Source organism: Pteropus medius, unplaced genomic scaffold (genome assembly GCF_902729225.1).
Source record: "Pteropus medius unplaced genomic scaffold, Ma_sr-lr_union100, whole genome shotgun sequence".
NCBI lineage: Eukaryota > Metazoa > Chordata > Mammalia > Chiroptera > Pteropodidae > Pteropus > Pteropus medius.
The window spans coordinates 2,747,171-2,772,128 of record NW_024342257.1 but is presented as its reverse complement, the minus strand read 5'-3'; the positions used below and the strand labels follow the sequence as shown (position 1 = coordinate 2,772,128).

Sequence of the window (24,958 nt, the reverse complement as noted above, 5' to 3'; positions counted from 1 at the left end):
ATAAAGTGTTGTTAATCACAGTCAATTATTTAAGGGGATTTAAAAAAGAAAAAAAAACACTGAACTTAAATTTGCTCTTATTGCTTTTAATCTTTTAATTATTTGGACTTTGTTTTATAGGAATTAAAATGACAAGAAAATATCTCAACCCTCAAAAGAATTCTCTCTCTGTCAGATTTCACATTTTCAGGAGCATTCAACCAAGCCTTGAAATGTCTTATCTTTCAGTCTAGTAAAACTCAAGATTGTTGATATGAAACCATAGTTAAGCTTTCCCTTTCTCTTTTTAAATTATTTTTTCTTAAGAAGGGAGAATTAAACAGGCACGTGTTTCCCACCCCTAATTTCCTAAAGCCAGAGCCAAAGAGTAAAAAACACCCAGAGAAATAGGGTCTTCTTGTCAGCATGAGACCTCTTCAAGAAGGCAGAACTGATGACATCAGGACCAGAGTCATACTTCACGGTCCGTGTGGCTTGAAAAATATATGCCTTTGTAGATGCTTTCATTAATTTTCATTAATGCCAAACCATAGAAATTATTTTTCTCTTCCATTTGGTCTCTTTAGGATTACACCTGTCATTTCAAAGCATGCGGTTATTTTGTAGTTAAATCTATTTCTGGAACATTTGAGATGTAAACTGATGGACCTATTACTTGGTCCATTTCATCGTTTCCTATATCTAACTTCACGTTGGTTTCATAGTGCCAGTTGCAAGCCTCTCTTTCATATAGAAATTGAACCTGTTTACATATGCCAAATTTCTTAATTAGCAATTGTTTGATATTAATTATTGACTTATTCTACCCCAAATTGTATTGGTTTAGATTTTTATATAAACATTATTTTTTAGTTTTACTCTATTTTCAAGAAATAAAAAGGAAAGAAGTATATGGAGAATGCTATAGAAATAGTATGATTCAAGTCCTTGAACTCCATAATGCCTATCAGTAATCTATATCAACATTTCTGTTCTTAAAATATGGTTAAGATTTGGGCTTTTATGTGTATGTTTTTGTAATCATTCTACTCTCTGCATAGAGGTTCTTAGTCTGTGAAAAGATGCCTATAAAAAACTCAGCAGAATCCTGGGAGTAGGATTGATGGATTTATCAAATAAAAATAGATACCTAGTTAAATTTGAATTTCAGATAAACCATGAATATTTTGTTTAGTATCAAGGTGACCTAAATATTACATGACATTTTTAGTATAAGTCTGTCACAGGTATTGTATGGATAATGAATAATTTTTGTATCAATGTGTCCCAAATATTACATTATTATTTTTTATTATTATTATTTATTATTATTATTATTATTATTATTATTATTATTATTTTAGTATAAGTATAGCTCAAGTATTGTATGGGTCATACTAATACTAAAAAATAATTCATAGTTTATCTAAAATTCAAATTTAACTGAGTGTCCTGTATTTTATCTGGCAACTCTACCTGAAAGACATTATGGTAGTGTAAATGAACATACATGGTTCTGGTACTTAAGTAGTTGAGTAGTCTCAGGCATCTCACTTAACCTACCTAAACCTAAGTTTCATCATCTGTAAAATGAAAACAAATAATAAATATTTTGTAGACTTTCTATAAAGATTAGAAATCATTTACTTAAAACACCTGGCATATAATATATTTTTGTGAAAGAGTAGCTGTTATAAGAACAAGGAAGAAATATAAATGCAAGTTACCAGTTTTTTTTTCCATCTTCATAATAAATGACAGCACTCAGCAGCTAAACAGCCCATTAGATTGCTAATAAAAGAGCTCACCCAGGGTGGGCTGTTTACCAAATCAGAGATTTTTCGATCAATAATAAAATATACACAGCATTAACCTCTCGTCTCTTCTTTATTATTTGCCTCTTATGTTACTTATCAAAGATCATACAACTTATTAGTATCAGAGCCTGCATATATGTTGCCTTTTCACATTCTCTTTTTTTTAAGTCACAATTTTATTTCAGTCCTGCTTTTCTCAAACATCTATTTTTTTCATTTTATTAATTTTTATCGAGATAAAATTTACATATAAAATATACCATTTTGAAGTATACAATTCAGTAGTTTTTATTCACAGGGTTGTGCAGCCATCATTATTATCTAATTCCAGAATGTTTTCATCAGCCCCAAATAACTCCATACTTATTAGCAGTCACTCTCCATTCCCCAGCCCCCAGCCCCTGATAACCACTAATCAATTTTCTGTCTCTATGAGTTTGCCAAATCTGGACATTACATGCAAGTGGAATCATACCATGTGGCCTTTTGTGTCTGACTTCTTTCACATAGCATAATATTTTAAGGTCCATCCATGTTGCAGCATATATCAGTACTTTATTCTTTTTATGGTTGCATAATATTCCATTATATGTATAAATACCACGTTTCGTTTAGCCATTTATCAGTTGATGGACACGTGGGTTTTTTCTACTTATTGGCTATTAGAAAAAATGTTGCTATGAACATTCTTGTATAAGTTTTTGTTTGAACATGTGTTTTCTCTTGGGTATAGGAGTGAAATTGTGGATCATATTATAACTCTTTGTTTAACATTTTAAACAACTGTTTACCAAAATGACTCAACCATTTTACATTCATACCAGTAATGCAGAGTTCCACTTTGTCTACATCCTCGTTTGTTATTATTTGTTATTATTATTATTGTTTGTTGTTGTTGTTGTTGCCGCCATCCTGGTGGGTGTGAAGTGGTACCTCACTGTGGTTTTGCTTTGCTGTTCCCTAGTGATTAATAATGTCAAACATCTTTTTGTGTACTTATTGGCTATATGTATATCTTCTTTGAAGAAATATCATCTATTCAAACCCTTTGCCCATTTTAAATTGGGTTATTGTTGGGGTGTAAGAGTTTTTATATATTCTTTTCATATAAATGATTTGCAAATATTTTCTCCCATTCTGTGGGTTATCTCTTCACTTTCTTGACAGTGTCCTTTGATGGATAAAATTTTTAGTTTTGATAAAGTCTCATCTATTTTTTCTTTGGTTGCTTATAGTTTGCTGTCATATCACATTCTCTTTGTTTTTCTTGAAGAATAAAACAAAAACTAAATCAGGAGTAGATATATGAATTCTATTCCTAACTTTGAAATTACATAAACGTGTGACCTTAGGCTAGTACTTAAACACATTTGGCAATGCAGTTTCCACATCTGTGGAAAGAAGCTGAGTTCAGCAGAGGAGGCACTTTGTCATTTTTGTGTGTGTGTGAGTAAATTATCTTTATGAAACCCCCTGGGTTAATAGTTTTCAACTTGGGCTACATTTGGCAATCTCTGGAGACATTTTTGGTTGTCACAACTGGGGAGGGGTGCTACTAGCATCAAGTGAGCAGAGGTCAAGGGTGTTGTCAAATGTCACAATGCACAGGATGGCTTCTACAACAAAGAATTATGCAGTCCAAAATGAAAATAGTGCCAAGGTTGAGAAATCTTGCTCTAAATCTATATTTCTGTTATTCCAGTTTATTTTAAGTGATAGTCTTTGAGTTTATCTATAGGAGCTAGATCATTTTGTGCCAGCCTGACAAGGGCAGTAGAAGGGAGAGGTACCAATAATTCAAGGAGGGCAAAGCTTTTCTGAAAGTGTTTTCAGGGCTTTTTAAAACTACTGTGTCTTCTAATATGAAGAAAAAAATATTTCAATGTAGACACCTCCAGGCAAAGTCTTATAGATGTGTTCTTGTTATTGAGTCCTTTTCTTTAGGGTTTCTGGAACAAAATAGTTTTCGTGAAATAGTTGGTACATGCTATGAACTATATTTAATCAATCATAATAGGAAAAAAAGAAACAAAACAGCTTGGTGGAAGAAACTTGCAGTTGATATGTCTTTCTATTAGTGAATTCTCTGAACTCAAAGGAAGTTAATATTATTCCAGCTGATCAGTTTACTTCAACTTTATCCCATACCATCTACTGGAATGTACTGATTCACTTGAGTTCCACAAATAATTTATCTAAAATAAAACAGACAATAGCTCGAAATATGTTTGAGCATTCCTAAAGATCTTGGTATGTAAGGAACTTACAGATGTCTTTCCTGTGATAATATGGCTGATTATTCCATTACTTTACATCATTAGATGTAATTGTTACTGCCATAACTACCACCATCATCATCATCATAGACTAAGTGTTCTAAGCACTTAATAAGTGTATCTTATTTTTCCTCACAATATCCTATGAAGTAGTTTTTTTTGTTGTTTTTGGGTTTTTTTTATTTGTTTGTTTGTTTTTTTAGTCTCCATTCTGTGGGTAAGGGAAGAAGGTACAATAAAGTGGTAAAATACATGCTAAGCCATATGTCCATATTAAATCTTTCCTTGTATATCAAAACTGTTTTATATCTCAACAGTGGACAAAGTGCATTTATTAATTCTGTAAACATTCATGTCAATAATTTTCTGGCACCCTAGGTAATGTCAATTAAAGCTTGAGTTATTTCTAATTTTTTCAATATCTTAGAATTACTGGTTTCTCTCAAAGTATATGCATGCACCTTGAAGCTACTATAATACTTTTCCATCTCTGAGAACCCACATGAGTGTGTGTATATATAATTTTAAAATTAGACAACTTCTCCAAAATATAAGTAATGGAAGGATTTTTGTTTAACTTTGTTTATATGTACAGGAAGCAGTGAAAGAGAACAATAAGAGACAAGAAATGGAAGAAAAGACTAGGAGGGCAAAACTTGCAAAAGAAAAAGCTGAACAAGAGAAGTTGGAACGCCAGAAGAAAAAGAAGCAACTTATTGATATAAACAAAGGTATGAAGTACTTTCAATTTTTAAAAGATCTATAAATTGCAAAATAATTTCACTTAACTAATTTTGGACTATGAAATGAATAATCGTGTTTTTGTTAGAAAATTCAGAATATTATTAGTTACTTGTGTCAAATTTCTCTCATGATATTATCTGTATTTCTTGTTACCCTACACTGAACACTCAGGGTTTTGAGTAACCAATGCAAGGTAATATGTTTGTTAAAACAATCTTTTTTCTCTTCATTTTTTAATTATAGTATATTCTAAATGGGGCAGTGGTGAGGGAAGAAGAGTGTGATATGAAAAGAGAAAACTGGTATAGGGAGGATGAGCCTTAGAGCTCTAATTTCATTTTGTTGACACCCGTCTGTTGACAGAGCAGTAACAATTAACACTCTTCCTTGGGGGCTTGAAAATTTCAAGTCATAATGGATATTGACAGCACTGTTATAAATTGAAAAAGAAAAGAAAAGAAAAGGGACAGGCATCTTGTTAAGATGTAAGCCTAAGAACAAAGTGTTGCGATATCCACGTAGCATAAAGTAGTTTTTTTTCTTGGTTAGCAGGAATGACTGTATATTAAAGGTAGATGTTTTGGTTTTATTTTCTTTTTAAAGAAGAGAGGGTAAATAAAGTACTAGTATCGGGTTGCTGCACTCTGAAACTTTAAGAATGAAAAAGCATAGTTTTTGCCACTGAGGATTAGAGAATTTAAAAATGAAACAAAATCTGAACAAGAAACAAGGTAATATGATTAATATGGACCACCTATTTCTAAAGATAATGATAGTAAAAATTATGAGCATCATATAGTGTTGACCACATGCCATGCACTGTTCTGAGAATTTCACATATTTAAAGTCAATTAATCCTCATAACATCTCTATGAGGCATTATTATTATCTCATTTTACAGATAAGGAGGCTAAAGCTTAGAAAAATTAAGGAACTTGTCTAAGACCACACAAATAGAAAGTATTAGCACCAAGATTAGAACCCAAGTAGTCTGCCTATGAAATCTGTGCACTTCTAAATGCATTGTCAAATAATAATAATAACCAATATATATATATATATATACACACACACACACATAGCACTTATGATGTACCAGGAACTGTGCTGAGAGATTTATATATGTGAACATACTTAAGCCTCATAAAATTCTATTAGGAAAGTGCTACTATCTCATTTTACGATGAGGAAACTGAGGCACAGAGAAGTAAGTAACTTGCTAAAATTCACAAAGATAATAAGACATAGAACCGAGATCTGAACCTAGGTAGTCTGTGGCCCAAGTTAATTATTAATTTTATTATGTATTTTAAATTATAATTATTAATCAGTATCAATTATTCTGAGGTAATGTCTCTTAATGGCTAATCTGAAATGATATCTATACCCATTAAGCTTATCCTTTATACCTTTAAAATATCTAAAAACTTTCCGGAATTGACTATAGTCTATCTTTTCTAGCCAGGAAACAAATATAACAATTTTAAAAGAAGAAAGAAAAAAGTAAACAGCTGAGGTAAAATAGAGTAGTATCAACATCATTTAGCAAACAAACTTCGTAAATGGGATCAAAAGAACTGGTCCTGACTGAAAATCACTCAATTAGGAAAAGCATTAGAGTACAGCCTGGCAATGGGTATTTATAGGAACTCCTCAATTAAAAAGTGAAGGAGTCTGTAGAATAACGCTGAAAGTTAGCTCCCTTATGTGCATGGAGGAGTAGTCAGAGAAGAGGCTGGAAGAGGTAGGGGACAGATCGTGCATTCTATTGGCTATACTAAGGGTCTTACCCTGAAAGCTCTGGAGAATCTATGAATGTTCGTAAACTGGAAAGCAATGCGCTCAGATAAGTTTCTTAGATCATATGGATAGAAGCATAGAGAATGGATTGGAGGGAAAGGCCAGAGAAAACAGAGGCGATGAGGTCCTGACAGGAGATAATGGTGGCCTGAACCAATGCAGTGGTAGTGAAGTTAGAGAAGTCCCTAATAAGAGGTGCATTAGAGTTCTATATAATGTGTAAATGTAGAGACAGATTTATTTTAAGGAATTGGCTCACATGACAGTGGAAGCTGGCACCTCCAATATCTTCCAGTGGGATGGCAGGCTGGAGACCCAAGGAAGAGCCAGTGTTGCAGTTCAAGTCTGAAAACAATCTGATGGCAGAATTCCCTCTTATTCAAGGGATGTCAGTCTTTTGATGAGCTATTCTGGCCTTCAGGTGATTGGATGAGACCCACCTACATTATGGAGAGCAATCTGGTTCACTAACGATCCACAGGTTTAAATGTTAAATTCATCCAAAAACTCCTTCACAGAAACATCCAGAATAATCTTTAAACAAATATGTGGAGACTATGGCCCAGCCAAGTTGAAACATAAAATTAACTATCACCAGAGGGTTGTTAGAAGGTGATGATTAATTAGATGTGGGAATTGAGAAAAGGAGTTATTAAAGAAGGTGGTACCCCTTATAAAGAAAGAAAAAAAAATTAGGAATAGAGCAGGTTTTGTCAGGCAGGTTACAATGATTAGTGTCATTTGGAGCATGTTTCATTTTCAGAAACCTTGTAAAGATGGGGAATGTCTAAAAAGTCATTGTATGTATGTGTATGAAACTCAGAAAAGAGGCTTGGACTAGACAGACAGACTTGACAATTATTAGTTTTTGATGATTAAAATTAGGATATATTAATTTGCTAGGACTTCTGTAACAAAGTACCACAAATGAGGTGGCTTAGAACAACAGAAACTTATTGTCTCATAGTTCTGGAAGACAGAAGTCTGAAATCAAGGCATAGGCAGAGTCATCCTCTTTCTGAAGGTGCTACGGAAGGAAGGAACTGTTCTAGGCCTCTCTCCTAGCTTCTGGTAGTACCTTGGCTTGTGACAGCATAACTTTAACCTTCACATGGCATTCTCCCTGTGTGTCTGTGTCTTCACATGGTAATCCTCTCATAAGGATACCAGTCATATTGGATTAGGGATCTAACCTACTCCAGTATGACCTCACCTTAATTAGTTACACAATTCAACCGATAACATGAGTTTGAGTGAGTGTATCAGAGTAAAGTATAAAACAGAGGTTCTGAAAGTATTTCATCTCAGAACCCATTTACACTCTTAAAAATTATTGAGGACCCCCAATCCCTTTTATTTATTTGGGTTACATATTGGCATTTATCATATTAGAATTAAAAGAGAGATGTAATAAATAAAAGTATTTATTAATTCTATTAAAATAACAATAGTAAACCTATTGCATGTTAAATAACTTTTTTTTGTCAAAAGTATCTTTATTTTCCAACCCCCCCCCAAAAAAAATTAATGTTGTAAATCTCTTCAAGTCTGTCTTAATAAAAGACAGCTTGATTCTCATACCTGCTTCTACATCCAATCTAATGCAACATCATTCATCATGTAGCTTCTGGAAAACACTATACACATATGAAAGAATGAAAGAAAAAGGCAAAAAAGTATCAGTATTATTAGGAAGATAGTTTTGACCTTGCAGATCTGAAATGATCTCAGAGGTTCTTATGAGTCCCCAGACTACACTTCGAGAATCTCTGGGGTAAGCAGTGAAAAGAGCAAACAGTCAAGATGGAGTCTATCCAGTTGTTCGCTAGGAATATAGTCTTGCTTCTACACCACACCACCCCTGCCTCCAAGTATTTTTCAACCTTGCACTATTTTCCTGAAAATATACCTATAAGGAAATAAATAAATAAAAGACCTATTTTGACCTATTTTGATTGTGTCTATTATACATATTTTTATTTGTCAAGATTTGCTTAATTACCTCTTCAAACACTATTGAAGACCTTGGATAAAGATCTAAATAAGTTTTCATGGAAATGCTTAGCTGAGTGACCTGAACATGAAAGACACACTTTAAAATAGGATTTATCTTTGTGTGTTGTTACCGTATCTCTATTTACAGATCAAACAGCAAACTTAGGCATGAGTGGGATTCTTGATTTGTCAGTCATAAGTTGCAAATACTTATTATTATTTATTGTAATATTATTTTAAACTTAGAGTATAAGTTTGTTAGTCCTTATAAATGTTTCAAAAAGAGACATTAGAAACATGTAGTCTTAATTAGGGTAAAAAGATGCCAAAAAGAATAAGAACAGTGTTGAGTGTCAAGATGGAACTCAGTGTCGGTTTCTCAGATAATGTCTCATAAAAGATGCTCTTGTTCACCAGGTGAAAGTCAGTTGCAGACATTCTGAGAGCCGGGGGAAAGTGTGGTAGAGCTACACAAAATGTGAATCCATGGGAGATGTAAGAATGAGGTACAGTCAGAAAGTGATTTAGAGAACTTGAAATGTGTCCAATTAGAACAGTGTATTCCACTTTCCACCGAAAGAACATTGTAATCTTCCCTTCCACTGCAAGAGAGGTGATATAGAACATTTGACTGCCACTGTGAGATACATTTCATCTAGAGTGTAGAGGTATTTCATGCACACATGACTAGAGATGCACACTACTGGAACCAGAGGATCTTAATTTTAACAAAGATATTCAAGAGTCCCTTAGATAAAGAAAATCACTTAAAAATTACAACTTGAAAAACACATGTACTCTTTTTGGAAAGATTTTTTTCAGATCAACTTAGCAAAACTGCAGACCCTCTCCTTTTAAAAAATCTCCCATGATCCCATACAGCTAATAAGTAACAACAGTAAGATATATTTATCTGGCATGCAAAATTATATACATTCATGAAGGAAAAATATTTTAGAATTTAATTATTCAGAAGAATAATAGAATAAAGCAAGCACAAAAGATGATTTCCGTAATCTAGACGTGATCAGCTGAGCCCAGAATTAAATAAAAACACCATGAAAACCAAACAGCCAGAGAATTATATCTTTCAAGTTAAATCCATAAAAAATACCATATTCAAGTCTCTATTTTGAGATAACTGGGGATCAGAAGGCAAAGGCCAGGATAAGAAACAATATTCTTTTTTAAGTGTAAAGGAGATAAAAGGCATGATTGTATAGTTAAAAAGACAAGTCATTTTGTTAGCATTAACGTGTGTCTAAAAAATTATTTAAGCCCGTATGTTAAAAAAGTGGAGATTAGCTCTAGCTCTGCCACTTACTAGAACTTTATGCTTGTTCTGTTCCTTTATTTCTTCCTGCCTCAGTTACCTCATCTATAATATAGGATAATGACATTTACCTCCAATAATATAGTTTTAGTGAAAATTAAGAGAGATAATTAAGTACAGTCTATAAAACAGGGACTCGAATATACTTGTAGCTACTGATGAGTCATTTGTGCTCACTGAAGAATCTGGAAAAAGTTCCAGACATAGGCCCTACCCTTACGTGCATTACAGTTTTGTCAGAGAGATGTGTAGGGTTGGAAAACTGTTTTCTATTTACCCATTTTAGATTCTTTGACTTGGGCCCTGAAAATTAAACTGACCAAAGACAGATTAACAAGTGAAAAACAGAAGTTTATTTAACACATGCATCACACATACACATGGAAGCATTCAGTGATGAGAAACTCACAGGGGTGGTTAGAATTTGGGCTTATGTAGCATGTTAACAAAAGAATACAGTTTTAGACATTTTCAGGTAAGGCAGAGGGAAAAGGTTTTGAGTTTACAGGGAGGCAAATTATGGGAAGGTAAATATATGAGGAAACTAATGGAAGATAAGGGCCAGTTAGTAATGTTTGGTATGTATGTTCCTCTGGTGCTGTCTCTGGACCGATCAGTGTCTAATTAGAGTTGTTTCTGGTGATTAACCTCTGTCCTGCCTGGTAAAGAGGAGAAGAGGGACACCTTTATAAACACATGTCCAGCTTTTAGGTAAATAGAGGGAGGGCAGAAAGCTTTCTTTGTGTCTCCTTCTTCTAATTGCCTTCAGCTTAAAATAATCCTTATGCCAAAGTGGCATACTTTGGGATGACATATTCGGCTATCCTTCAGATGAAATAAAGCTGAACCAGCAAAAAGTAAACTGTGTATTAATATATAATAGAGATTGTTTAGAACTATCTAAAAGGAGAAATCAAGTCTGGTAAAATGATGCAAGGTTTCACGGAGAAGGCTAAGTAGAGCCTCTGGGTATATCAATAGAACTAGACACTGAAGGATGGGTAATATTTGGCTAAGCAGAGGCAAAACTAGTCAAGTAGAAGACAATAACGTCATCCATCAGCAGCTCATGTCAGCATGTAAGGCATCAGGCCTCATGTAGGGTATGTTTAATGGCCCGCAGGAAAGTACATCGAAATAATTAAGAGGACAGGTCCTAAATTCAAGTCCCAGACCTACAACCAATTAGCCACTTAATCTCTGATAAGGTATTTCATATCTCTGTGCCTCAATTTTCTCATCTATAAATGTAATAATAGTACCTTCCTTCTTATTGCGAGGGTTAAATGAGGTAACCCTCATTTAACTCTATTATACTCTATTTTGTCAATTATATGTTGATATCTTTAATCTATGATAAATAGTTGAATATTCAATAAGTATCATCTGATGTCATCGTCCTCATTGCCGTCATTGGCAGGAGAGGGTTTGAATTGATAAACTGTTGGAAAGACTGTGAAGAGCCTTCCAAGTCAGACAGAGGAGTTGTGATGTGACAAGGTAGGAGAGCCAGGGTGATTGTAGGAAGCTGTCCAGGAATTATCAAGGTAGTGAGCCAGAAGTACAAGAAAGGAGAGGTGAATAGAAGGTGGAAGTAGCTGGAAAATAACAGTGAAAAGTGAAAAAAAAAAATAGAGGAATTAGCTCATACCTGATTCCGAGTTCAAAGGAGTTTACACCTAAGGCAATTTAAGAAGCTGGTAACAGAAAGGAAAATTTTCATAAAAGAGATGGAGAAAAAGGCAGTGAGAGTTGCAAGTAACAGATTCACTAATAGCCAAGAATTTTTTTTAAAGAACAACACGTTTTACCAATATGTAATTATGCATTGATGTTTTAAGACATATTAGGTTATTTCATTCATTCAACCAATATTTATTGACCATTTCCCGAATAATTATAATTAGAGCATGCACAGTAATACACTACATATTTAAACATAAAATTCAGAAGGCTAATGTTAGTAAAGAAAATGCCAAATCAATAACTGTACTCTAAAATGTGTAATAGTATATAAACTATGCAACGTACTTGGTATAATCTGTGTTTGCCAGCCTTTGATTATATTAGTATAGATTATAATTAACTTAAGGACCACTAAAATAAATTAATCTGTAGGTAGAGTAAGAAAGCTTACCAAATATTTGTAATATTTGTGAATAAATCTCTTTTCATGTTTATGGAAGTCAGCAAATTAATTCCAAGGACTTGGAAGAAACAATAAAAGGAAATGCATTTTTAAAAAGGGTTTTAAAATTAGAAAGTCCAAGAGTGTTTTGTATGCAAATATTATTTAATCAGGAACAGTTTTGCTCTTGATATAAGATTATATGTAAATTAGAATTCCCTATTTACTTCTAGCATGATGATAAAGAATGAACTACCTTAGATCTGATGATAAATCAGTCTTCTGAGAGTGAATTATCAGATTTTAAACAATAAACCTAAACATTTAAACTCTATCATTAGTGGTGGATAGCAATTGTTTTTCTCTTTTCCAAGTTTTAAAATAATTACATCTTGTAAGAAAATTAGATCATTTCACATTATATTATTTTGACCTGAATAAGTCAAAATTTTGTTTCCTAATGTCATACCCCAGACATTAAATTTTAGTAATCAAAATTATAGATTAGAATACCCATAAATTATAGAATTGATCCTAGTAATCTTAAAGCACCCCGATAATATAAATTACTTAGACAATATAGGTGCCATCATTCTGTATATTTTACAAATGCTAATAAACAACTTGTAGTTGCTATTGCATAGCTAAACAAGTCTGTATACTTCATGGACCTAATAAAGCCTTATCTGTGGAGAAAAAAATATCTAGCTGATATTTCATTTATTTAAATTCCCTTGTCCTCTACATTAGCAAACATTTCAAGAAATCTATGTTTATTTACAATTAGAACATTTTCTCTTTGTTCTCTGTTTGGTTTTCAGAGGAAATTTATGGGGCTTTTCCCCAAATAAATTATTCGGTACAGTAAAGATTTCCCCAGGTCTTCAGAGCTTTTAGCAAATTAAGGTATTTAGTATAAATTTGGGACTTTTATTTATTTTATTTTTTCCCAGCTTTATTGAAATATAATAGACAATTAGTAGCTTATATGTACATTATACAATTCAATGAGTTTTTTTTCAATTATACTTGGCATACAATATTAGTTTCATTGTACAGCATAGTGATTAGAGATCTATATAACACACAAAGTGATTACCCCACTAAATCTAGTACCCTTCTTCCCCCTTACATATTTACTACAACATTGTTAACTATTTTCCTTATGCTACACTTTATATATCTCTATGTCTATTTTTAACTATCCATTTGTACTTCTTAACAATCCGTTTGCCCTTTTTCACCATTCGTCCCAACCCCCCTCCCATCCAGTAGCCCTCAAAATATTCTCTGTATCTATGAGTTTATTTCCATTTTTTGTTGTTGTTTTTTATTTTGTTCCTTAGATTCCACATGTATGTGAAATCATGTGATATTTTTATTTCTCTATCTGACTTATTTCATTCAGCCAGTAGCCTTTAGGTCCATCAAGGCAATATCTTTTTCCATCCCTTCTTTTAGTCTGTATGTGTCTTTTAATCTGAAATCTCTGGTAGGCAGTCTCTGGGTCTTATTTTCTTATCCATTCAGCCACTATATCTTTTGATTGCAGCACTTAATTCTTTTCCATTTGAGGTACTTGTTGATAGGAATGTAGTTATTATCATTCTTTATCCATGTTTTTGCTATATATTTTTCTTCTTAAAGAAGTCCCTCCAACATTTCCTGTAATACTGGCTTGGTGTTGATAAATTCCTTTAGCTTATTTTTGTCTGGGAAGCTCTTTATCTGTCCTTCAACTCTTAATGCTAGCTTTGCTGGATAAAGAATTCTTGGTTGTAGATTCTGGGTTTCCATCATATTGAATATTTTGTTCCAAGCCCTTTTGTCCTGCATAGTTGCTTTTGAGAAATTATTGCCAGTTTTATGGGTGTTCTCTTGTAGGTAACTAACTGCTTTTCTCTTGCTGCTTTTAAGATTGTATTTAACCTTTGGGATTTTAATTATGATGTGCCTTGGTGTGGGCCTCTTTGAGTTCATCTTTTTGGGGACTCTCTGAACTTCCTGGAGATGCATGTCTATTTCCTTCACCAGGTTAGGGAAGTTTTCCATCATTATTTCTTCAAATAGCTCTTCAACTTATTATTTTCCTTCAGGTACCTCTATGACCCAGGTATTTTTACATTTAATTGTGTCTCATAGGCTCAGCCAATTATATAGTCTTTGTTGCTGCTTTTTTTTTTTGCCATTCTGATTGAGTGTCCTCAGCTTCTCCATTTTCTGTATCAGTGGCTCAATCCTCTATCCACTGTTGATTCTCTCTAATATACTCTTCATCTCAGATAACATGTTTTTCATTTCTGAATGGTTCTTTTTTATAATTTCCATTTCCATTTTTATGTATTTTATCTCTTTGTTAAAGTTCTCACTGAGTTCATCTACTCTTCTCCTAAGTTCATTGAGCATCTTTATAACCAGTATTTTGAACTCTACATCTGTTAGATTGCTTGACTTCATTGTTTCTGGGTCTCTGTTCTGTTCTCTCATATGGTTTATGCTTCTTTGTCTTCCCATTTTGGCTGCCTTCCTGTGTCTGTTTCTATGTATTCAGCAAAGCTCCTGTGTCTCCCAGTCTTATTAGTGTGGATTTGTGAAGTAGGTGTCCAGTGGCCTAGTTCTGAGAGGGGTTCAGCTGCAGGCCAAGTTTAACCCAAGCCTATGCCCTTCCAGGGCTACCTGTTGAGATTCAGCAGGCAATCCACAGATGCCGTGCTTACAGTTGCCTCAAAAGGCCACACCAGAAACCGAGGCCAGCTGCCACCAGTGTAAGTCTTGGCGCTGCTCAGCAAGGGGCACCTGACTCGTGGAGGACACACCTGGATGTGGTTTGGGTGGGGCCACTAGTTGGGGGAGGCAGAGTTTCAGGGAACCCTCTGGGCGGAGTGACCTCTGTTATCCAGTTTGATGAGGTCTCTGCTATGGCAGCATTGTGTCTGCACACTGGGAGTGGGGAGGGTTCAGTGGAGGAACAATGGATACTGTGGGCACTTCTGCCTGGGAAAGAGCCTCAGCTCCGGCTCCCGCTCCAACAACTCAGGATCTCCCTGTAAGTCCCTGGTGCCCCGGAGCAGCTGACTGGGCGCTGGTGCTCAGAGCGAGCAGGTCTGTCACAACAAAAGTCCAGTCAAGGACACAGCTCCTTTAAGAGGCTCTGCCTTCGTCTCACTCAGCCGCCGAAAACCAGGCAGCCTCGCATCCTCGCCCCCTCCTACCTGCAACTGTTGAAGGTTGATTAGTTATTTCTCTCCCTAGTTGTAGTGCTTCTGCTCTAGATCCCAGGCGACTTTGCTTGCTGTTTGTTCCATGTTTCTGTCCCAACTTTGATTTTGTCACAAGAGGGATGAACAAAGCCTCTATCAGCTACACCATTTTCCCCTCCCTCTCAAGACTTTTTTTTTTATTTTAATGAGGCATCCTAGGCCCATTTTAGGCAACACCGTGCCATACTGTTGCCGTTCATTCAATAAGCACTTCTTGAATTTCTAAGTCCAAGTATTGGCTTAAGGTTTTGAGGTGCGTGAGGTACTTCCACAGTAGCAACCATCCAATGATAAATTGCACCCTGCCGGGTGGTTCTGCTAATCTCAGTGACATATCATCTCAGACAGATCTTTCATTGTGTTAGCCTACAATTGAAGCGAGTTCAACCTCTTTTCCTTTGGAGCCAGACAGACCCAAGTTTGAATACCTGACTGTGTCCCAAACAATGTAACTTTGGACAATTCACCTAACCTCTGTGATTCTTTGCTTCCTTGCCTATGAAACAGGGGCAAGAATAGCATCTCCTTCCTAGGATTTTCATAAGAATTAAATTAGGGAATACACAGAAATGTGAGCAGTTGCCTGGCACATAGGTAGCACTTAATAAGTGTTAAATGTCGTTATCCCATTAATAATAGTTATTTCTGTGAATATATCAAGGAAAACTATTAATGGTAATAATCACTCTAATAAAATCTTGGTTGACTAGACTGCCTGGGCAAGAGATGTTTTGATTGATTTGATTCTGTAATTATATAGAAAGGCATGTGCATCAGTCTATCATTAGGAATATTTCTGAACTCTATTAGTCCATGACCCTTTGTTCACCCTCCCAACTACCCACCCCCTCCTCAGTATTTTTTGGCTTTACATTTTATACAGGTTAAAATGCTTAAATATAATTTTGTACAGATAGACAGCACACAATATGTAGATCACTGATAGACCTTTAGGACTTTGTTATTATCTCTGGGCCATTATTCAGAACATCAGTGATTGTTGTATACAAGTGTCAGAGAATGGGCTTCGTCTGTACTAATTCCAGAATACCCTCTAGAATAACCGAAGTTTCTATTTATTTTTTCCTGTAACCTATTTGAGCCACTTATCACTAGTAATTTTTTCCTGACCCGATACTAAAATAATTAAATTTCTGGTCTCAGTTCACTGGAAATAAGTGCTAAACTCTCATTCTATCTGTGTTAGCAGTAAAACAAATTTCTACACATACTAAAAATATTCTTTTAAGTACGAGACAAAAATAAATATGTGAAACAAGATAGGTAATATACTTTAGATCTCATTAGGAGTTCTTACAGTCTAAATGCAGAAACTCAGATTTGCAATAACTGTAAGAGCTATCTTCAGTTTTGAACATTTAACAAGATTTCATCAGTTCTTATGAGTAGAAGATGAGTAATGCTGGCAGTTACAGATTTGGCTTTTCTCTACAGTATGTGCTGGTTCCCATGCATGCCTTATGTAACTTTACTAGGCAGAAATCCATGAAAATATTGGAGCAGATAGGTGAAAACAAGCAAATTGGCTGCGTAAGAAATGACCAAAACACATTGTAGGTGGCCTAATCACTTATTAGCAACATGCTTTTGTTCCATATTTTAACATTCTAAGTCTTATTAGAGAAAAGTGTCAAATGAATAACAGCTGTTAAATACCAACATTGCAATGAATTTGGCTCTGTTTTCAGTCCAATGTGTTTAGATTCGTGTCAGTAATTACACCTAACAGATTCATAGAACCAACAAACTGCACTGGGCCTAACTGAGACTCCTACTTTTTAATTTTTTTGAAAATTATATTCTACCCACATCGAATCCCTCAGCCTCTGGGCTGCTTCGGAATCAGGACAAAATCTATTGTTACGCAAAATGGGCAAAAGGATTATTGTGGATGAAAACCTTTCAGTGATTTTTAATTTAATTCTACAAGTATTTATTGAGTGCCCACAGAGTGCTGAGCAGGGGTGACACACCCTAATCACAGTATCGTTGTCTGATGACTCAGCACCATTGACCTATTTAAGGGGTTAGTAACTGTCAGCCTTTCTCCCTCTCTGTGTGTATCTCTACTGTAAGAAATAATGGCTCTTGCTGCGTATGTATGTATGTATGTATGTGTGTGTGTGTGTGTGTGTCCATTCACACGGGACCATGTGCAGCATATAACATATTTTAATTTTTCACATTTTTTTTTATATATGAAAACTTCTATTTCTTTTATGTCTGGTCAGTCCTAAGTTACTCCTTTCACACATGAACAATCTGTAACTATCACAGAGTATTTTGACTAGTAAGTGGGGAAAAATGGGGGAAAAAGCTATCTCTTAGTTTTAAAAAGCAGTTATGCCTTTGTTATAATGCTATTAGAAAAACATTATAACTTAAACTTAGAATACTGATCTAAATGAACAATGGGTTTCGTATGCTAGTCCATAATAGCTCGGAAGATGATGGTATGATTCATTTGGGAAACAAAGATTAATAATCCTTTTAAATGTGAAATCAGCTGTGGATGGCATAATGCTCTTATTTGTTTGAACCAGCGTTGGAATCTGCTTCAAGTGCACATTGTGTGTGTAAAAAAAAAAAAAAAAAAAATCTCCTTTTATCAGAGGAGATATTTTAGAGCTTCTCAATTTGATTTAGCCTTTTCTATTTGCCGAGCCTGGACAAGGCTGCCTAGGAATTGCTTGGAGCATCGCTGAACAGGATGGATACGTATAGGTCTAAAGGAGCTGCAGGCGCAGCCCTGCTGAGAGTGGGACAAGGTCTCAGAGGATTTTTTTTCAGACCTATATGATTCTGTGGTGGAAGAACCACATTCTCACAATATGCTTCGGTTAGGCTGTGCTGTAATCTGAAAGTCATAATAGATTTTTTTTTGTTGTTTGGGTGTTTAGTCTCTCTCTTTTATAACATAACCCCCATCTGAATTTCTAAGCTAATATTTTTATGTGGTTAAGTGTCTGAAGTTGAAGAATTTTTCCAAATTCTCTATTTATCTCACCAGTATATACGCATTCCTGGTTTGAATTGTTACCTCCTCTGATTTTCTACAACAGCATTTCTGTGAAAGCAAAGCGTGTTCCCTCTAGTCCTCTTTTGTCAAAAACCCTTTGCACTTGCTTTCTTTTCCCAATTGAACCGTTTTTGAAATGCATCACTAGGTAGAGCTTGCCTAGCCTTTGCTAGATAGGAGTAGCTGTAGGTGCATTTAAACAATCCAACTGGAAAAGGGAGTTTTTCTCTTTTTATTTGAAAACAATTGAAAATGAAAGGTGTGTGTCTCAGGACAGAGTGCTTAACCGACCTCATTCCACTAAACTTCAGTATGGTATATGAAACTGCCTCCCCTGTGTCTTTCCAGTGTTGTTTTTTTTTTTTTAAATGCTTTTCTCATTTGAGGCAACGAGTTCTGAGTCAGAGCTGTATCTAGCGTAACCGGAATCCATTATGTTGTTAGGCTTTGTTTTATTGTTCTTTGCATCTCTTTTTATTCACTCAAAGAGTCAATGCAGCTTTATTCTAAACACTATCAGATCATCTTTTGCAGAGAAATGGGGCTTGAGCTATAGAGATGGACTATTGGCTACGTTAAACTTTAATTGCAACCACACTCCATTCCCCACAGTATATACATCCCGTACTTTTAAGTAATCTAGTATAAGTTCCCGTGGCTTAAGTATGTTGAACAATGTCTGTTTTCACTTGAGTAACCATGGCAGTTGAAATGAAACCCCCCAAAAGTACCTCTCTTCTCACGTGTGGAAAAGGGAGTGGTGGTAAGGGGTTTGCAATGCAGCTCCCAGGCTATCCTCCCTTGTCCCCTCATCTTAGAACCCCAGAGGAACAAAGTAAACATCTTTATAAGGAAATGTATGGGTTCTTCCTTTTAAAATCATAGATAATTATAACCTTAGGAAAAGATATTGTGTGCCCTGGACTTCAGTATTTAGCACTTCTGAAGGATGTGGCTCTTCGAAGACAAAGTAACCAAGAACTGATTGTGCTTCCATACCAGAGAAAAACCACAAGTCTGTATTCTTGAGGCACCATTGTAAGCATTTACTCAGAAAATGGTATGTCTTAAAGAAAAAAATATATATTTTTAAACAGAAAATGAGGCCATATACCAGGTTTTTGTTTTGTTTTGAGGGGGTAATAAAAAGCTAGTCACTTGTTTCCCAAATATGGTAGAGAAAGCAAACCTTTTTGTGGACATTGGCTATCTCTACATCTCTGATATTCAAGAAATACCAAGTTTCAGTTCACAAAATGTAAGTCTTTCGTTCTAAGCTTTTTATTTATTTATTTATTTATTTATTTATTTATTTATTTATTTATTGGCCTGGAGGCAGTTTCAGAAACTGGTCTCTGATTCCCATGTAATGCTTTTATGTGATTTTATCTGTAAAACCGTTTAGATGTTTTGAGTTGATGATGCCTTTTTATCACTCTCCAGCACCTCTCTCCCCTTCTTTGGAATTGTTGTATTGTCATACTCATCCTGATGCATTGCTTCCTAATGGGTGACATTATGATTTGTGAGCAATCTGACATATAAATTAGGTGGTGAGAAGTGCCTCAGCAATTTCATTTCTATTCAAAAGGAATTAAGCAGTCTCTTCGTTTTCTTTCATTTTTTTTTCTACTTTGTGTTTTTACAATTATATTAGGCACTATAGGAGGGCCTCTTTTGATTTCCCTCCATTTCTAAAAAATACGTTTAGTTGATTCAAAATCTACTTGGAAATGTAATGGCCCATGTGTTGTAATAGACCCTCATACTTTTGTCACACCAGAATGTGCTTGCTGTTCAGTAATAGCTAATAACTACTAATTTTCTAGAAGCAGCCCAGGAATGCTATGATCAGTAGGTTTTTATTTTCCCTGAGGGTAAAGGAGTGTTTATCTAGGAAGAGTGATAAGAAAGAATGTATCAAACTTTGACCTCACTTCTTTATGGTGTAGACACTATGTATTCATAGGTGTTTTGTGGGCTTCAATAGGTGTGGAAATATCTGTGAGATCAATAAAACTTCAATATGTTCAAAAGTGAATATGATATGGTTTTACTGGATGAACTCATTAGCAAAGATGCCTTTTAAGTATAGCAAAGGTTACAGTATGCATAATGTTTGTGCATACATACATACATATGCACATACATACATATTATTACATAGACTTCCATAAATAAATAACTATTTATGGGTGTCTATGTAATAATATAATTGATTTTCATAACTCCTTTCTTTAACTCCCATCGAGGTAGTTAGAAAGGCATACAGTATTAACGTCAAGGTCTTTCATGATCCACCACAGAACAAGACAATATGATGACAATTATTTTCAAACAGTTAATGTTTTATTTACATGTACCCAGGTATTGCATTTCAGACCATCATGTGGATTTACTCTTTCTGCCAGAAATACATGTTTTAGAATTTCCTTCGTCTGAAGATGGCAGACGATTTGGGCAAAGTCTCTTTAGGAAATTTCTGGGCCAAGAGACACCCAAGCCTTGTCCCACCCCAAACCCAAGGCGTGGGACCTTTGACTGTCATATTAACCTCACAGGAGCTTTCGTTTCTGGAGCCCCATCTCACCAAAGGTGTTCCTCCTGTGTCTTGATTCATTGCTTTAAGCGATTCCCATCCCTTAGTTTACAAGTCAAAATGTTTCATTATATGGTTTATTAGAGCCTTGCACTCTGCCCGGTTTTATTTTCTGATTTAAGGCTTTGTATAATCTTATTAGTTTCAGTTTTAGGTCACAACTTCCTGAATTCCTCTTGGATCATCCACCCCCTCTGCCCCACACCGCTCCTGTTGCTAATTGACAGACTAAGGCACTGCCATCATTCAGCATGAGTTTCTTCATTTGAAACAACACTGTTGATCTTTGTGTGACACTTTGACAGGTGCCTCAGAAACCCTACTACAATGAGTGGGTTCTTGCACTTCAGATTCTTGGCATTCTCCTAGGACAGTGGTTCTCAAAGTGTGGTCCCTTGACCAGCAGCTTCAGCATAACCTGGGACATATTAGCAATGCTAATTTTCTGGCCTCACTCCAGAACTACTGAACAAGAAACTGGGTGGGGATAAGGGGACAGCAGTCTGTCTTTTTTAACAAGTTTTCTGGGTGATTCCAATGCACAGTGAAGTTTCAGAACCCTAGAGTCCAGTAACTAGACTCATCTTCTTTTACAGGTGGAACAACTGAAACACTAACAGCATTTGCTCAAGGGCATAGAGCTAGTTTAGTGCTAAATAGTAGAGCCAGAGTAGTGCCTTCCTCAGCCCACTACTCTTTCTACTGTACTACTCCACATTTCTAGTGCTTAAGCTCGGTTTTAGTTATTTAAATTTGGTCATGACAGGTTACTGTACATGTGCAAATGAGTAGCTTAGCCTCCAAGCTTTGCCTTCCTATAATTTTTGAACCTACTGCTAGTGGCAGGATCAGTCAAGATTAAGTAGTTTTCAGTGACAAGGTGAGAGAATATCCTTGGCATTGGAACTGTACGGGGAACTCAGCAGAGTCTTTGTGTTGTCCGGTATGGCTCTGATGGATGGACCTTGCTGTGTTTTTCAAACTACAACATACCAAAATGAGCTTAAGCAACTGATTTACTAAGGAACGATCATTTGCTCAGTGTGTGTGTTTGTGTGTGTGTATATTTAGTTTATAAAATGAATTACCAAATTTCTTAAGTAGCAGTGGCCCTGGTATGTTCAAATAGAATTCCCTCATTGTGGAGAGGAGTTGATAATGAATTATGTAACTGTTTAGGAACACATCTTTTGAAGAGGAAGTTTACCTTGTATTAGTTATTAATTATGAGTATACTTGTTCTATAATTATCCTTATTTGTACATACTTCAAGGCCTTTTGTTCATTCTGGCTGGATGGTCTCATGTATTCTTCAGATAGCAAATAAATATGTCTGAGTTTCTGTTTGTTTTAGTTTGACTTCTTTGCCCCACATACTCCCATGGATCTGAATTTAAAGGAAAGGCAGTCCAAAGCCATTTTAATTTTTTCTGCTTTCAATTTTATTTTCAATAGCCAAACATTTCTTTTCAATGATAATTGGAGCTTTGAGACAATTATCTTACTACATCATGCTTGAGTAGATTGAAAAAGTTAGTGCGGCCTCTAAAGGAAGTGACTTAACCACTGGAAAATTCTTCTCTGATATAATTTTATGAATGTTAAAGAAAAGAAAATAGCATTAAGAAATTATTAAGAATAGTAACTAGCACATTTTGAAGACCTTGTAACCTTTTTCAAATATTAATAAGAAACTTCTGAGAAATGGACAATCAAGACACTTTATTATGTTACAGTCGGGTTTTACTTTTACCAACATTGGCTACATAATTTGCAGGGCTCATTACAAAATGAAAATATGGGCCTCTTGTTCAAAGATTATTAATTTCAAGAGGGCTGCGGCAGAGTATTAAACCAAGTATGGGGCTCTTCTGAGCACAGAGCTCTGTGTGACTGCATGGTTCACACAGCCAGGCAGTCCCTGTGTTTTGCCTAAGTGATATAGTTAATGAAAGAAGCAAAATTCACACCTCTTTGTTCATGGAACAAAATGAACATTTTAACTTGAATAAAAGTGAGAATCTTTTAACAAGAATCCACTTCTAAAAAAAAAATCTCTTCTTGCAAGTGACCTCTTTTATTTATTTCAAAATGTCTATCTTTTCCCATCAATTCCAGCATGATCTCTGTAGCAAATAAAAAAAAAAAAAAGGGAGCTTGTCTCTTGAGAACTTCTATCAAGGAACAATCTTCTTCAGCCCTTTTCTGATATATTAAGAAATAGTTTTCATCTCTTTTAAAGTAAGTTTGAACATTTTCCTCTGATGAACACTTTACATACTCTGAGCAAACCGCTTCAAATTTCTCACATATTTTGCTGAAGAGATTCTTATTTCTCTTTTTTAATCCCCAGTGGCCTAAGGTATCATATCTACAGATAGTTTACATCACATCTCTGTAAGTAATGTAATAGGGCTTACAGTATTTCATTCTGCAACATTATCTTTGGGGCTGTTTGTAGTCGATGCTGAGTTCACTGCAGTTGATGTTGAGTTCACTTAGAGTGATATCAAGCCTTTGAAATTTGTTTTCTGTGATTTGGTTTTCATAAAACATTAGGATGCTCTCTAGATTATCCGGTCCAGTTCCCTGCCTCAAGGTATGCCTACATGTATCTCTGTAAGACAGATGTTTAGACAGCATGTTTCTAAATGTCCCAGGAGAAGGAAAGTGTGATAGCACCAATAATCCTTTTATAGTGAGTAATATCCAAGGAAACACCAGCTGTAATTGTATTCTTCATAAGTCCCAATCATTATTCCTTTTTTTAATTGAGATTATTTGATGTCTTATTTCTTTACTTCACAGTGTTTTATTTCTAAACCTAACCTTAATTATATTCTTGATAAGAAAACACAAATCAGACTTTTCTAACCAGTATATTCCACCATATAAAATTCTTGAAAACTGTCACCACGTTTGTCCATTTGTCAGTCCTTTCCAATATGAAGACATATCTTGGTTAATCATTATTATTGCATATATTTATCTTAAAAAAAACTATTGAATTATTCGCTTTTTCTTAAAAGTTCAATGATTTTTATATTTCAGATGTTCTTTAGTATTCAATACATTCACAGCACACTCAGTTTCCCTCACTGGTCCACTGGCTCTAATATTTATTATAATAATTTTATTTACTGTATGTTTGTGTCATATTGGAAATGTTAGGAGAAAAAAATGAATTTTGAATGGGAAAGGTTCTTTTTTCTTTTATAAAAAGGAAAAAAAATGCATTCTCTGACATTAATAAAAGTCATACTGGCGTTCTCTGTCAAGAAACTCACTAAAATGACAAAGAGCATGAAAAATATAATTAGATGTTTGGTTGAACTGAGTTGGTTGGTTTGTTTTCCTATCTGATAAATTCTAATACACAAAAACAAAATTACAATTAATAAGACAGTGCAAACGTGGTAGATATATTGATATTCTAAGTGATATTGAAGCAGTTGTCATTATTTCGTATGCTTGCAATAGAAAAAAGTACATTTGACTTTTTTGCAAATATTACTGAGTTTTTCTCTGAAAAATACTATCATGAGTGAATGTATTTATTCAGTTCTCAGTGAGGTACTGGCTGTATCAAAGTTTTGGAAAAACAGGCATGTATTCTCTATCTCTAAGTATATTAACTAATCTATAAAGACTTAACATTCATTAATTCTTGCTGAAGAAAAATAAGAATGAGTTCTAGATATTGTGTTTTGCTCAGTAGTGCATAACTTACTTTCACAAGTCCTACTTAAGCTTTGATTTCTAAATCTCTCCCCAGTGAAATCATATCTCAAAGATGTTTCATTAAAATGACAAGATAAGCTGCCTTTCATTCCTGTGCTGGAGTGGAGGCAAGGGACAGAGTTCTGGAAGATCTTGTAAAACCATTCTCAAGCTTTAGGGAAACAAGCACAAATTATTGACCTCAGTGAAAAATTGGCAACATCGCCATCATGAAGATAATAGCCGAAAGTGTGTGCTAACTGTGTG

At 34.9% G+C, this 24,958-nt stretch overlaps 1 protein-coding gene across 11 annotated transcripts in view; it reads left to right on the top strand.

The window, feature by feature from the left end:
* DIAPH2 (diaphanous related formin 2) overlaps positions 1 to 24,958 on the top strand; it is a 939,022-nt gene that overhangs the window by 592,457 nt on the left and 321,607 nt on the right. For all 11 annotated transcript variants that reach the window (XM_039859137.1, XM_039859172.1, XM_039859127.1 and 8 more), the window contains one exon: positions 4,668 to 4,803. In XM_039859137.1, the coding sequence (XP_039715071.1) occupies positions 4,668 to 4,803 (136 nt within the window). The remainder of the gene's footprint in view (positions 1 to 4,667; positions 4,804 to 24,958) is intronic.